At 48.2% G+C, this 14872-nt stretch overlaps 1 protein-coding gene across 1 annotated transcript in view; it reads right to left on the reverse strand.

Moving 5' to 3' along the window:
- Positions 1-2258: 2258 nt before the first annotated feature.
- Disc1 (DISC1 scaffold protein) overlaps positions 2259-14872 on the reverse strand; it is a 210771-nt gene continuing 198157 nt past the window's right edge. Inside the window, exons 12-14 of the mRNA XM_021170050.3 lie at positions 13213-13330; positions 3348-3487; positions 2259-2898 (exon numbers count right to left, since the gene is read on the reverse strand). Coding sequence (XP_021025709.1) covers positions 3351-3487; positions 13213-13330 — 255 coding nt within the window. The 3' untranslated portion in view covers positions 2259-2898; positions 3348-3350. The remainder of the gene's footprint in view (positions 2899-3347; positions 3488-13212; positions 13331-14872) is intronic.

The following is a 14872-nucleotide window of genomic DNA, read 5'->3' on the forward strand; positions in this document are numbered from 1 at the left end:
TAGGAACAGCTGCCCATGGGGGTCAGGATTCCCCATGACCCCCCTTTGAACCAACTCTGAGCCTTAGGAAGAGGACTTGGCCATTCTGAGGCCCGTGAACACTCTCCTCTGTGTGGAGCACTCTCCTCTGTGTAGAGCACTCTCCTCTCTGTGGATCACTCTCCTCTGTGTGGAGCACTCTCCCCTCTGGATCACTCTCCTCTGTGTGTAGCACTCTCCTCTGTGTGTAGCACTCTCCTCTGTGTGGAGTACTCTTCTCAGGCAGATCTGTGATTGCAGGACTGGCTGTGAAGGGCTCAGGGTGGTGCCAATCCACAAGTGTTCATGGGGTGGGAGGCAGCCTCATCGCCAAGCAGGACTAGAATCAATTGTGACATATTAACCTGATTCAGGGATTGATCAATGCTGTAAAGTTTCAGGAGCTAGACCTGGTGATAATGAGGTAAGGTTCAAGCTGGCGCCCCCTACTCTGCCACCCTTGCAGAATCTCACAGTGATGGACGGATTATGGAATCAGCCCTTCAACACATGAATGGATACGGATAATAGAGCATATATATAAGATACACATGTGTGCTGTTGTCATAAACAAGACTGACATTGTGTCCCCTTTCAACACATACCTTTGCTTGGTCCTCTCATAACAGGCAGAGGCAGGCAGATTTCTGAGTTCTAGGCCAGCCTGGTCTACAGAGTGAGTTCCAGGACAGCCAGGGCTACTCAGAGAAACCCTGTCTCAAAAAACCAAACCAAACCAAAACAAACAAACAAAAAAACCAGTCTAAACTCAGGCCCTGACATCCCTGGGATATTTTTATGTGACCCTGTAAAAACCTGTCCTGTCCTATAGTTGGGAATCCACAAGTCCTGGATCTCCTAGGGCCCAAGTGGCTAATAAGAGGAAGGTTGTCATGAGACAGTTGTGCAGTCCCAGGAGACACCAGCCTTCAACACTGAACCTGGATGGCACTCCAAGACCAGAGAATGACAGGAGATGTGGGACAACTCATGACTGAAGTGCCATTCAACCAACCAGACACTGGGCACTCTCAGCTGTCCCTCCTCCTGAGATACCTAGGGACTAGGGACTGTTCATCTCCTTAAGCTTTTGAATGCTTCATGACCTCACCAAGAGCTACAGTGGTATCAGAATAACATCAAACACCCATGCTGGCAGTGACAGTCAGGTTACGAAGCCCATGGAAGGCTTCCTTTGGAGCTGTCGCGGTTAGGAAGATTCTTGGCAACAGGGGGTGCTTCATTAAAATCACACCAAGGATTTGGGGGCTCCAGGTGCCATGTGACTGCTTCACCAGACTTTTGGAGGCACGATTATACATGGTTCAGGGATTTGTTTCATTATCAAAACATCAAGTCTGGAAACAAACTAAACATACTTCTTATTCAAATATATAAAATGTGACCTCAAAATGGTTCAGGTAATGCCTCAGGAAGTCAGTGAGCAGGCTCTTCAACGAAGTGGTCCTCACTTAGAGAATCCCTAGGTACCTTCCAGAGACAGAAGGGTGATTAGGAAGGGTTAAAAGCTGGATCCACGGGCCCAGAGGGAGGTAAGAGTGTATCATTCCCATATCTACAAAGGCAAGCAGAGCATCTTCAAGAGGTCTTCCCGGGCAGACTCATCAGACTATGCTGAGCTCAATGGGGGAATGTTGGGTTTGGTCTCTAAGATACAGGTGCACTGGAGCAATCCCAGAGGGGACAGCATAATGTCCCCCAAGCCTGAGGGAATTAGAAGCTTCCCATGAAGAAGTCCATCAGGCTTGGGGATGTTGGGGCTTGATGGAAGCTGGTAGACCCTCTTACAGGGTGGCTAGCTGAGCTGACTCCCAAGTAGGAGTTATGATATCAGGGTCTCATCATACAGATTTACATCTCTGAGGTACCTTCTTGTGGTAATTCATTGTCATTATCAACTTGACTGGGCTCAGAGTCACCTAAAAGGCAAAACTTCAAGTATTGTCCATAAGGGTGTTCCTGAAGACACTTGACTGAGGGAAACCCACTGCAAATGCGGGCGGTGGCATCACATGGGCTGAGGCTTTGTACTGAATGGAAAGGGGGAAAAGATTGAAGTAGCGTTGATCTCTCTGCTTCCTGTACACAGTGTGAACAACTGCCTCACGGTCCTGCCACCATGCATTCCCTTTTGTGATAGACTGTAGCCTCAAACCAGGAGCCCAAATAAACCCACATACCCACATTCTACCCTCCCTCCCTCCCTTCCATACTTCCTACCAAGTTGCTTTTGCCAGGTAGTTTTTCACAGCAACAGAAAACTACCTGACATACTTTCTTAGTTCGTCTCTTCAGCCTGTTTGAACAACCTGCCTGCAGCTGCCCCAGGAGGAGCCTCCGCTGAACCCAGGGAGCAATCCACAGGAACTTACTGCTCACCATTATGGAGCAGTGAGCTGCCTGTCTGAGTCCACATTGCCTCAGTGAATAGACACTGCTCTTCAGGCTCCATGACGGTCGGTCGTAATTCCCTGGAGAGGCTCAACGTGTCCATTGTCTCTTCCTGCACCCACGCCTCTCCTCACATTCTCGCCTCTCACCTCATTGGCCGGAATCTCAGAATGACTTGATGCAGCAGCAAGCACTGCTGGTGGTGCTGGTGGTGCTGGTGGCTGCAGCAGAGGCAGTGGTGGTTCTGTGCTGCAGCCATTGCCTTGGAACATAAAGGCTGCACCTTGCTGAGGCACCCTGTAGACATCTCCTGAGACTGAGCAGAGACCCCAGAGGAATTGGTCTGGGGAACTAAGGACCTGCACAGACTCTGAGGTTTGTGGGCTCCTGGCGTTGGAGTGTCTGTAGAAAGACCCCGGCAGGTATAGTGGCCATTTCATGTTTGGTTTTGAATGGAGAAAAAGCAGGCTGAAGGAGAAAGAAAGAAGAAGAAGAAGAAGAAGAAAAAAGAGTAGTAAGAAAAGAGACAACCCCCAGGGAGAGTTCACCCAGCTGGGAGAGTTTGTCTAGTGGGGTCCAAGATGGAATGACAGCCAGTTCCTGTGCTAGACGCTCCCATCATGACATGGGACAGGGACCTCTGGTGGCAATGGAACATAAGTATAGAGTCACTTTCTATATGTGATAAAGCATGGGGTACCTTCCCACTGGAGCACAGCAAGGCTCTGTATTATAGAATGGGTCCAGGCACGTTTGTGGATGCAGGGGAGTGGTTGTGCCGGAGTAATACTGCTGATGTGGTGGTCCATCTCCATCTCCCCAGCTCTACACCCACAACATGTGGTCTACCTCCGTCCCAGCCCCCACTCCACCCTGATGCCATGTGGCTCCCCTCCCCCGCCCCCCTCCACACTCACACCTCAGGCCTCCGTTTCCTGAGCACCAGCTGTCGGATAGGAAGCTGAGGCCTCTCCTCCTGCCTCCTTTGTTGGCTGGAGCTGCAGGATCATGGCCTGCAGTGTTTCCTTCACAGTCTGGAGCTCCCCCTGGAGAGACTGTAGACATTGTTAAGGAGCACGCAAGGAGGGGGCCCAGCTTCCTGCAGCCCCCACTGGGCCTGTGAGAGAGCAAGCCGGCCTTGGAGAACAGGTGGACACTGACCTTGAATCGTAGCTCCATACTCTTCCAAACTCTAGCCACTAAATATTGATGTAAATTTTATATTTCCTTTTTTTGAAATTAAAAAAAAAAACCACCATGACTTCTGCCGGGTCCAAGGTTATTAATTTTCAAATTTTGGTTTTAAAACTTTGAAGAAAGACTCAGCCGCCAAACCGAAATAGATGTTCAACCCATCTCACTGACTCTCGGTGAGGTGTGACAGTGTGGCCACAGAGCTCCTCAGTCCCCATACTGGGCGGGCGACTGTCACATCCAAGGGCTCTGATTGGAAAGGGAAGATGCTTGAGATAAGAGTCTCCTCACAAAACCTAACATCTGGGACCACCGTGAGAGGGACCCTCAACAGCAACTGTGTGTACTCTTGACATTATGATCCAGCCAGCTCAGTGTCAGGGACCGTGGTCCCTGCTCACAAGGGTCACTCCAGTCCCTAGTACAAAGCCCTTTAAAGCTCTGTTTCTTCTGCATGGGTAACTTTGGATTCCACTCCGCCCTGGGTTCCAGCTGTGGCCATTTGTCTACTGTAGAATAAAAAGCTCTTCCCCGTCTGGGTTGCTAGATTTGTTTCTTCTTGCATACCTGGGCTACTAACTTCCTAATCTGTAAAGTGGTTTCCTCTGGAAAGAAAACAGCCACCAAGAACTCGGCAAGTAATAAATAACACAGGACAGATAAAAGCTCCCAAGGAGTCACTTCTCTAGACATTCAAGCAAAACACTTGACCAACAGTAGTCTTTTTGTTCCCATATAAGCAGACCCCCTGTCTCTTCCTTTTGGGCCACTGTACAAACATAAGAGTTGGGCCGAGACAGCAAAAAATGCTGCCTCATCCAGTAGAGAGAACGGGAAAGTAGAAACAAGTTGGTAGATCCTAACTATGTTTAAGTCTTCAGGTGAGGTCAAGCCGCCATGGGGTCAGACACGGAGGAAGCTGAGTTTGGGGAGAGGGCAAAGACCAAGCAGGCCACAGGTCACCTGCACTACAGTGCTGTTCTCCTCACATTCCATGTCAGCACAGGGTCTAAAGAAAGCCACACCTGTGGGGTCTGATTAATGAAAATCCTCCTACTCTTTTTAGAATAAAGAACTCCCAGGGATCTCGGGAATCCTGCAACGGAGCCTTTCCTAAACAGACACACCCATCCACCCTGGAAAGTTCGGGTACTTTTATCTGCTGGAGGATTCAGCCAATTTCACTTGTGCGTCATGTACATGCACTCCGAAGATGGCCACCATCTTTGCACCCTTTGAACCTGAGGGGAACAAGGGCAGTATGCGTAGAGCAAGAGAGGAAGGGCTCTAGTGAAGAGCCTTTGGATTTTGTTGTAGAAAGTTTTTGTGGTTTTGGGTTTTTTCTCCAGACCTCTGGAAAGATCTACTGATCTCGGGGGGGAGCCATGTGACTTCACGAAAGCCAAAATCATGTTGCAGGCTGAACACCAAGCTGCAATTTGTCACAGGCCTGGTCTTTGTGAGGAGCAAGTGGAGTACACAGTGGTCCTGACAATGTCCTGGGCTCTGATTACCTTTGACACTGGCCTGGACTTGCACAGCACTTTAGACTCTGCCAAGTGATGACAGGGTCTTACAGGGAATGTGTCATGAAGCCAAAAAGTGACACTCGGAAATGTCTGGGACCACAGAGCAAACTAAAAAATAATAATAATAATAAAAAAAGGCTAAAGACAGAGAAAAGTCACCAGAGGAAAAGACTAAGTTATAAAATTAAATTAACACATCAGCTTCACACATAATAATTTCCATTATTGCACCAAAGAGTCAGTGAGATGGGATCTGAGAATGCAAGTCCCCTGGGAAGTTGGGAAAATTACATCATGTGTACTTAATTGTCCCATCTGTAAGAGACAGACTCTCACAGCTTAGTCACAGAGGCAGGGCCTAAGGTTGCTTGTGTGTGTGTGAGTGTGTGCATGTGAGCATGTATGTGTGTGCATTTGTGTGTGTGTGTATGTGTGTGTGAGAGAGAGAGAGAGAGACAGAGAGACAGAGAGCGTGCCTTTTGTAAGGCACCATGAGGTTTATGGCTTATTTCCCAGCACAATGGCTGAAAACATCATTTACAAAGCCTTTGGCATAAGAATCACTAATACAATTAAAATCACATTCATAGGGGCTCGAGAGACGGCCCAGCAGCTGAGAGCATTTGCAATTCAAGAGAGAATTTGCAGAGAGATCTTGCAGTGTAGTTCCCAGCACATACACATCCTGGAGCCACATGCAAATCCAGGTCCAGGGATGTGACACCCTTTCTGACCTCTACAGGTACATGCACTCATGTGCACACAAACACACACACACACACACACACACACACACACACACCACTACCACCACCAACACCACCACCACCACCAACAAAAAACAAACCTTTAAAACATCATGGCTATCTTTACAAACGTTCACACCCTTGTGTGTGTGTGTGTGTGTTGTGTAAATGGGTGATGTGTACTGAAATGGAAGAATCCAGAATAAAACATGGAACTGGGGGCCAGGCAGTTCAATGAAATAGTTTGGGAAGAAATACTCCAGAAATAAGCCATGTAGGACTAGAAAACAATTTCAGGCGGACAGCCACCCTGGAAGGTAGACGATTAGGTCTCTCATGCCTTTCAGATGCCCATGCATGCATGTCACATTTAAATCCACCTGCATGACAGAGAAAACCTCACAACTGTGTCTCACTCTACACTTGGGAGAAAGGAGCACGCAGACAGGAATTCTCTCTTTTCTTTTCTCATTTAAAAGATTGGCTGTTGCTTACCCTCTACTGGGTATCAGGTGTCCCCCTTAGCCTCCAGCAGCCCAGAATTGGCTCTTGGTGGGGTCTAAACACCTAGAGGAGGGCAGAGAGCCAACATAAAGTCATGTGGATGGCTTGCTGGCCATGCTGAGAGTTCCAGAGAGATGGCAGACCAGAGGCCTAGCTGAGTGCTCTGGCTGTCCCGCAGAGGATCATTAAAGGGGCAGAGAGACTAATGAGGAACTTTGAGGGTGAGAAAGACAGAGGACTCTAATGGGGAAAGGTGCTGAGAATAGCTCCCAGATAACTGATCTGAGCAAAGAAATGAGAAAGCAGGCTGCCAGGTGCTGAGAGAAGCCTCCAGAATGGTGGGGTTGGGGGGAGGCGTAAAGGGAAGGGATAGAGGACTCAAAGGCCGTTTTGTTTGGAGACTGTCTCTTGCCATGTAGCTCGTGTGGGCACTGCAGGGTTGTACTAAGCTGAGCATGCAGATTCAACTTTAAACGCAGTAAAGGAGAATCTATGAAACGTAATGGGAAATGGGCTGAGTCACTGTTCAGAGGCCAAGGCAAGAGCCATGCACTTGGGGCCACACCAAACCATGCATTTGAAAAAAAAAAAATTCTGTAACATTGTCCCACTGATGTTGCTGTTCAGAGTTCAGGGCTAGAGCCACAGCAAATCATGCATTTGAAAAAAAAAATTCTGTAACATTGTCTCACTGATGATGCAGTTTAGTGAAAGTACAAAGGGTCTTCAGGGCTGGGGAGATATCTCAGTTGGTAAACACTGGATGTGCAAGCAGGAAGACCTCCATTCCACCGCCTAGGCAAAAAGCCAGGCAGGGTGGCATATGTGGCCACAGTGCTGAGGAGGTAGAGACAGGGGGATTCCTGAGACTCATTAGCCAGCCAGGGTAGCTGAAGTGGCAGTCCCCAGGATCAGTGAGAGACTTTGTCCTAAAAAATAAAGTTCAGAGCAGTTGAAGACATCTGATACCAACCTCTGACTTCCATGTGCACACACAAAGATGTACACATGCACACAGTTACCTGAATTGGTCTACTTTATACTGCTGGGTTTTTTTTTTTTTTTTTGGTGGGGGGGGGGTTGCTAGGAATTGAACCCATGGCTTTGCATTCTAAGCAAGCATTTGACCACTGAGTCACAACTTCAGCTCTTTTGTTGTATTTTTCCCATTAACTAATTAATTTATTTATTTATCCCCTTTATATCCTGATCGAAGCCCCCCATCTCCTCGTCTCTGCCACACATGGCCCTTCCCACCACATCCCCTCCCCTCCCCTCTGGGAATCAAGAGTCCCAACTCTCTTTTTATATTTTGTTATGAGAAAGAATCTCAGAAAGCTGCTAAGGCTAGCCTTGAACCTGAAAACCTCCTGTCTAACTCTCCCAGGTTGTTGGGATTAAAGGCAATGCATGACCCTCTGCAGTCAATGTGGACTCCAGCAGAAAACTGACCTGTGTAGGGGGGAGGGCAGTCAGGAGAAAAGCCCTATCCACACACACCCAGAAAGTAGGCAAGCATAGGGAATCAGTTAACAACCGAGGACTCCGCTTGGCTTGGGCTGTGCATATAGCTCTCTTCTAGCAATGCTGTCAGCAGCCTAGGACTCTCGCCTGCAAGTGATACACGCATCCATCCCTGTGAATAATGCACTGGATAATCTATTGCCAATCTAGAACCCCCACCTGCCTGGAGCTGCAGGCACCAGCCTCTCTGAACAATGAAATCAGTTTCTCATCTCCTTAACAACTATCCCAGTAGGAGGGGCTAGACTGGTTTTAGATGCATGTACAATAAAGCAAACTGTGTCCTCAAAGTGCACCTTCGGGGAGAATCCCCTATTTTCCATTGCAGGCCTATATGTAATCTGGCATATGTTTGACATCAGATGTGTTATGAGAAGAGACGAGAGAGAAGAATATATAACTTAAACTATGTCAGTTAAAATAGAGAACCACACAAACGACATCCTTAGAAACTGAATTCCCACTCTCTATCTCCATGAAAGGAGCCCTCAGGGCCTTTGAGTACCTACATTCATGATGTCCACTCTCATTCTTGAACACACATTTTCTGGCCTTTTGGTGAAAAAAGCACTCTTGCTACTTGTGCAAATCTGTATCTACTAATTTTGATGCTTTGAGTAAGACACCAAGGACCTACAGACACCTGACCCAGCCCCTTTCCACTGGTGGCACAGAGAGACCGTGTCACCAGCCTCGTGCTAAGTTCACACTGTGTCCCATGGGCAGCAGAGTCATCTTGCTCTGCACACATTGTCTGCTCCAACTTTTTGTACCCAGACCTTGGCAGAAAGGAGAAGGAAGCACAAGGCTGCTACCCTCCATCAGCTGAGCACAGTGGTGCCTCAGAGAGCAGCCTGCCCAGATCTGCACTCTCCCACTATAAATTACTGAAGGTCTCCACAGATGTCCATCCTTCCTGCTTTTTGGTTTTAGAAGCAAACGATCATTTCCAAGGAGACAGGGCAATCGCCCCTCAGCTCTGTTACCTTGGCCTCTTCGGGCTACACACTGGAAAGTGGAATCAGACAGGAGCCCTTTGGGGCTGTGGAGTTTATTCATGAGCCTGGATACATTTAGTCTCTGCATGCCATCAAGACTAGCAAGACGAATCAACTGGGCACCATGCATTCCCAATGAGCAGAGAGAATAGGCTCCCAAGAGGCTTCTGGACAGGGATGCAAATACCACGTAAATAGAATCAGCCTGGTCCTTGCTCATCTATGACTCAGCAGAGGCTGGCAGAGCTGCCCGGGGCTTTGGGAGATGCCAGGATATGATCCTTTCCTCCTATAGTGAGCTATGGAAGTCAAAGGAGGGAAAAAAAAAAAAAAAAGGAGGGGAAAAACAAGTCCTGCTTAACAATTCACCAAAGCCTAAAAGCTTTCCAATGGAGGCATTCCGGACTGGAGGAACGGTTACACAGACTCAAAGGGGGATTTTGGAATGGAGCTGCTAATTAGAATCCAGAACCTGTGAAATCATCCCTCAAGTTCAGACCACTGCTAATGGATCCCCAGCATGCCTAGAGTGAAGTCACAGCCCCGTCCTCTCCCCAGAGGCCCCACGCTCCCCTCCCCACCGCCTGCTCTCCCAGTTAACCAAGCAAGCGGTCACCTCTGGCTGATGGTTTGAGTTGTTCACAATGCCTGTAACTCGGGAAGCCTGCCAGGAGGACAAAGAGGCAGCCTGTTTTCCTCCATCCCCAGATCTGCCAGCCCAGCCTTCCTCTACCACCCAGCAGGCTGCCGTGGCTCTGACACCGACAGACTGTGCAAAAACTGTTCAGAAGGTTTAGAAGCCCCGGCAGTATTGTCCCCAGCCCGCCCCTCTGTGTATGGCTCGCTGGTACACCACCTGCTTTGCTCCTGCAGGCGTGTGGCTTACGATAAGGGGGCCCTACCCCAGGAAGAATGGGCAGCCACAGCATCCGGGACTCAAGTCCTCCAGAAAGGTGTCCCCCGTGGGTTTACGTCAGCACATTCCAGTGTGGACTTGGATTAAACAGCAATCGTCTGCTACGCATGCGCAGTGGGTCCTGGCAGCCCGCTTAACAGAATCAAGTGAGACGCCACCCTCACTGCGCTGCTCTTCTGTGCTATTAGTTGCGAGCTGAGCTTTTTCTTTCAGCTGCGCTCAGCATTGTGCCTTTGATCACAAACGAAAACACACACCAGCCAGAGCTTGGCTGGGGGATTCCTGCAGCCTCTTTGGACGCCTTGATAAATTCTAATTTGAAACAACAGCTTTTATTTGTTGTGGAACCCCACGGAGCATTGTGAACACGGCTTCCTGTCTTGGGCCCATTGTAATACGGGAATCCAAGTGCTACTTCAGATTAAAGACACACTCTGTGTATTATTCTCGTTCAGTGACACCGAACATGGGCTGGATTTCAGAGGAAAGCTGGGATAAATGTGTGTTTGTGGTGTAGATGTTATCTAAGGAGGGGCTGACTCAGTACCCAACCCAGCACTTTCTGCTCTTAGTGGCATGGTATGGAATGTCCTGGACAGGGTCAAATGCTTGAACAGTTGTTCGCGGTGGTAGTGCTGTTTGGCAGAATCGTGAAACCTTTAAGAGGCAGCTCCTGACTGGTGTAAGTGGGTCATCAAAGATGGACCCTGTGATGGTTTGTATATGCTGGGCCCAGGGAGTGGCACTTCTAGGAGGTGTGGCCTTGGAGTGGGTGTGGCCTTGGAGTAGGTATGGCCTTGCAGTAGGTGTGGCACTGTGGGTGTGGCTTTAAGACCCACTTCCTAGCTGCCTAGAAGTCAGTCAGTCTTCTCTTAGAGGCCAGCGAATGAAGATGTAGAACTCTCAGCTCCTCCTGCACCATGCCTGCCTGGATGCTGCCATGTTCCTTCCTTGATGATACTGGACTGAACCTCTGAACCCATAAGCCAGCCCCAATTAAATGTTCTTGTAAACATCGCCTTGGTCATGGTGTGTGTTCACAGCAGTAAAATCCTAACTAAGACAGGTCCCAAGGGCCCTAATCCTGGTCTAACATCCCCTACCTTTGGCATGAGATCTCTACTTCTTGAGCCACTAAAGATGCTAGAAGCCACACCACAAATTCCCATCTCCCTGGGTGGCATCATCAGGTGTCATGCCCTCTCACCATGATCTGGATCATGAGCTACACCCCACTCAGCTGTCCCAAAACCTCCCCACCCCAGCAGACCTAGGACAAACCCCACTGTTATGGGAAATATTTAAATAATGAACCTGCCAACTCTCCACGCTCCTGCTTCTCTCAACCTGCCAACTCTCTGATCCCATCGGGCCACGTTCCCACTCTAGTACCAGCACTGGTGGGCCACAACACTATGTCCCAGCTGGGTCCCACCTGCTTTGTCCCACATTCCAATAACCAAAGAGATCTGCCATCCTCACAATTTGATAATACAATACCCAGTAACCGGTAAAATCAAGACTCTTAAGCTTATAGCTAACCAATGAGATTTATGTATCAATATTGTACAATTTACAAGATGGCAATAAATAATTTCAGAACCAATTGATAATGATAAAGCTTTAACCCAAACATTCTAACCTTTTGATAACACCAAGTCAGCCTCCATTCTCCTCCTCTCTCCTCCTGAGACCTCTCTGTCTCTGTAACTCTTTGATCTGCCTCCCTTTTCCCTGTCCAATCACAGGCCTCCCCTGCACTTAATGTAATTGGACAGGGAAAATCCTGTGACACCCCTCCCCACCACAGTGTTTGGCTCTGTGTCATTACCTGGCAATAATCACTGTCCTATTTCATAGACGCCTGTCCCTTAGAAAGTTCAAGTCTGTGTGATCTACTAACACACTACCTCCTTCTCCTGCTTCCTGGACCAATTGCAGGTTACATTCTGGACTTAGAAGAGGCAGGGCACTGTGCAGAACAGGATTTAAAAACAAGCAAACAAACCATGGAAATGGCAGCAGAAGTCGTTCAAGGCACATCAAGGAACATCCTGCTAAGTTCATAAGCAGGGGAAAGATGTCAAGTTACCACGAGATACACTGACGCCACTATCGGCCGCTCATCAGAACTCTCCTGAATGAGACCAATCTCTGACTGTTCAAAGCTACTTAAATATATATGCATGGAGAGGAAGCAAAATAGGACCCAATGTTCTAAAAAGTCAGGCAATGAGAAGCAAAGACCAAAATGCCTACATTTCCCGCAAACATTAAAAAAAAAAAAAAAGCCAGGCTGTTGAACAGAGAGTAATAGACAAGTAGATGACCATAGCTACAGCAAGCCACTTGTGAGTGAACCCCTGAGGGGAATCAGGGGAGGTAAGCACCCCTCCCCGTTCGTGTTCCTGAGATGGTTAACTTTTTAGCTGACACCTTGCCCAGATCTAGAATCACTGAAGTTGAACAATTGTCTACGTCAGGTTGGCCTGTGGGCAGCACCTTTCCCTAGGCTAAGAGCCTGAGCTGTGCAAGAGAGGAGGAAGCTAGCTGATTAAGCAGGCAGGCAGCATGGGCATACTTGCTTCTCTCGGCTCGTGACTGTGGGCGTGAGGTGACTTGACTAGACTAGCCACTTGAATTCCTACCTTGACCTCCCCTCCAGTGATGAAATTTAATCCGGAAGTGTGAACCAGACAAACCTTCCCTCCCCTAAGTTGCTTTTGGTCAGGGTGTTTTACCAACAGCCACTAGAAATAAAACTAGAACAGAACTCATCCACACCCTTCCAAAGAGCTGCCCAGTGACAAGGGTATGCACATGTCACCAGGGATGCATGCTTCCTGTTGCACACACAAGTGAGCCCAGATGTCTCTTGGATGTAGGTGTCTGTCATGTGGCATAAGATACTGAGTTCGGTGCAAGAAAATACGATTATCAGAACCAAGGAGGACTCTGTGAAGCCTGACCATGAGTATGTGTTAGATATCAGAAAGAAGGTACCCACAATGGTGTTAGTTTTTACACCCCACTATCTATGACCTGCAGAAGGCAGGAAAAAGGACTTCAAAGAAGGCTTTGGAAACTCTTGATATTGTAAAGGTCCTTAAGAAGGTGAGCCAGTAAAATTGCTATGTTTCTTTCTGGTTGTTCCTCTATGCCATATAAACCCATCCTCATGCCTGCCAAAGCCTCCATTTTGCTTTGGTCCTGCTGTGTGCCTGTCTCAGACTCTGTGGCTAACAGACCCAAGATGTGCCAGACTACAGATAAGATCAACAGTCTCCTCCATCTGCTGGGGTATGGGAAGGCGCTACAGCACTTTTAGACTTCCTTTTGTAAAACAATTCCTGAGATACTGAAAAGGATATGAAAGAGAGCTTCGTCGTGACTGTACATGGCCCCGAGAAGCTGGTCTTCCAGGTGTAGGAGCCTCACGCCTATGGCTTCACACTTTTCTCCAACTTCAGCAGAAACGATGTGAGAATCCTGGTCAGAGAATGAGAGATGTGTCAGTTAGCTACAGGATGCTATGTGTGCAGTCAGAAGGCGTGGATAGCTCTCCTGGTTTCCGTGCCTCTGTGGGAAACCTGACAGAGATACCACTTCTCTAAGAGGTCACTCTCGAGAGTGCAGGAGCCCAACTCAAGTCAATTTTCAGACAATTCACGACACGAGAGAAATGGTAACAAACTGGGCAGAGGTGTCACCAGGAAGACTGGGTTTACAGAGAAGGTCAGAGGGATATTTAAGGGCACTAGAATTTAACAGGGCATTCAGAATTTGTCTGCAAAGCAGACTTGGCCCCTGACAGTCAGACTCTGAAGGAGACTTAGTTTGCTTATTTATTTACTTAAATGTGTTCATTCATTCTTGAGTGTGCATGTTCATGTGTGTATGGGTATATGTGCATGTGGAGGGTATGCATACCCATGTGTGTTCATGTGTGTGGATACCAGAGGACAACCTCAACCACCATTCTTTGGGTGTCATTGACCTTGGGGGTTTTTTGTTGTTGTTGTTGTTGTTTCTTTGTTATTTTTAAAAGAATATGTGTGTGTGTGTGTGTGTGTGTGTGTGTGTGTGTGTAGCTGCCTTCAGGCACACCAGAAGAGGGCATCAGATTCCATTACAGATGGTTGTGATTCTCCATGTGTTTGCTGGGAATTGAACTCAGGAATTGAACTCAGGACCTCTGGAAGAACAGTCAGTGCTCTTAACTTCTGAGCCATCTCTCCTGCCTGTGGTTGGTTGGTTGGTTGGTTTGGTTTGGTTTTTGAGAGGCAGTGTCTCTCTCATTGGTCTGGATGTGACTGGTTGGTCTAGGGTGGCTATCAAGAGAGCCCTGGGGACTCACCTGTCTCTGCTACCCCAGCTCAGAGATCACAAGCATCTGCCACAATACCTATTGTGACAGAGGTGATGGTGTCTGACATGGTGCCAGGTCACCACTGGTCATCAGGCATGGGACAAGCATGGTTCAATGAACAAATCTTGAAGCCCCCCTGGTCCTGTAGTATTTCCCCTTCACAGCCCATCCCATACACGAGCAGGTGCCACCTCTATGCCACTTTTTTTTTGCAGAACCACTGCACGGCAGAGTCTAAAGGTTTTTGTGGCACTGGCTGGTCTAAGCAGCATGTCAGTGGTCCCTCCAGACTCTCCCCACAAACCAACCTTGGCCAGGGTAGCCTGAATTATCACCTTCTCTCCCTTCTCTTCCTGAGAGTACAAGTTCTTCTGCCTTCCTCTAAGCCAGGCCCCAAGCAAGCCTACCTTGCGGAGTATCAGCTCAGACCTGAGTGACATGAGCTGTGAACTCACATATGGGCCATAGGCTGGCCATTCATCCCAGGGCTCCGTGAGCAGCACTTGGGTCACAAATTCTTAACAGTAATGAGCAAGGTCAAGGAAACCAGAGAGTAGAGGATCTGAGAATAAAGGAGAAAATGAGAAAGAAATGGCTTAGAATTAAAGTCACAATATGAAGATAAATGTTCTCCCAGCTAAGTGTGAAAGACTCAGAAAGCC

Source organism: Mus caroli, unplaced genomic scaffold (assembly GCF_978045245.1).
Source record: "Mus caroli unplaced genomic scaffold, Mus_caroli_1 scaffold_10, whole genome shotgun sequence".
Taxonomy (NCBI): Eukaryota; Metazoa; Chordata; class Mammalia; order Rodentia; family Muridae; genus Mus; species Mus caroli.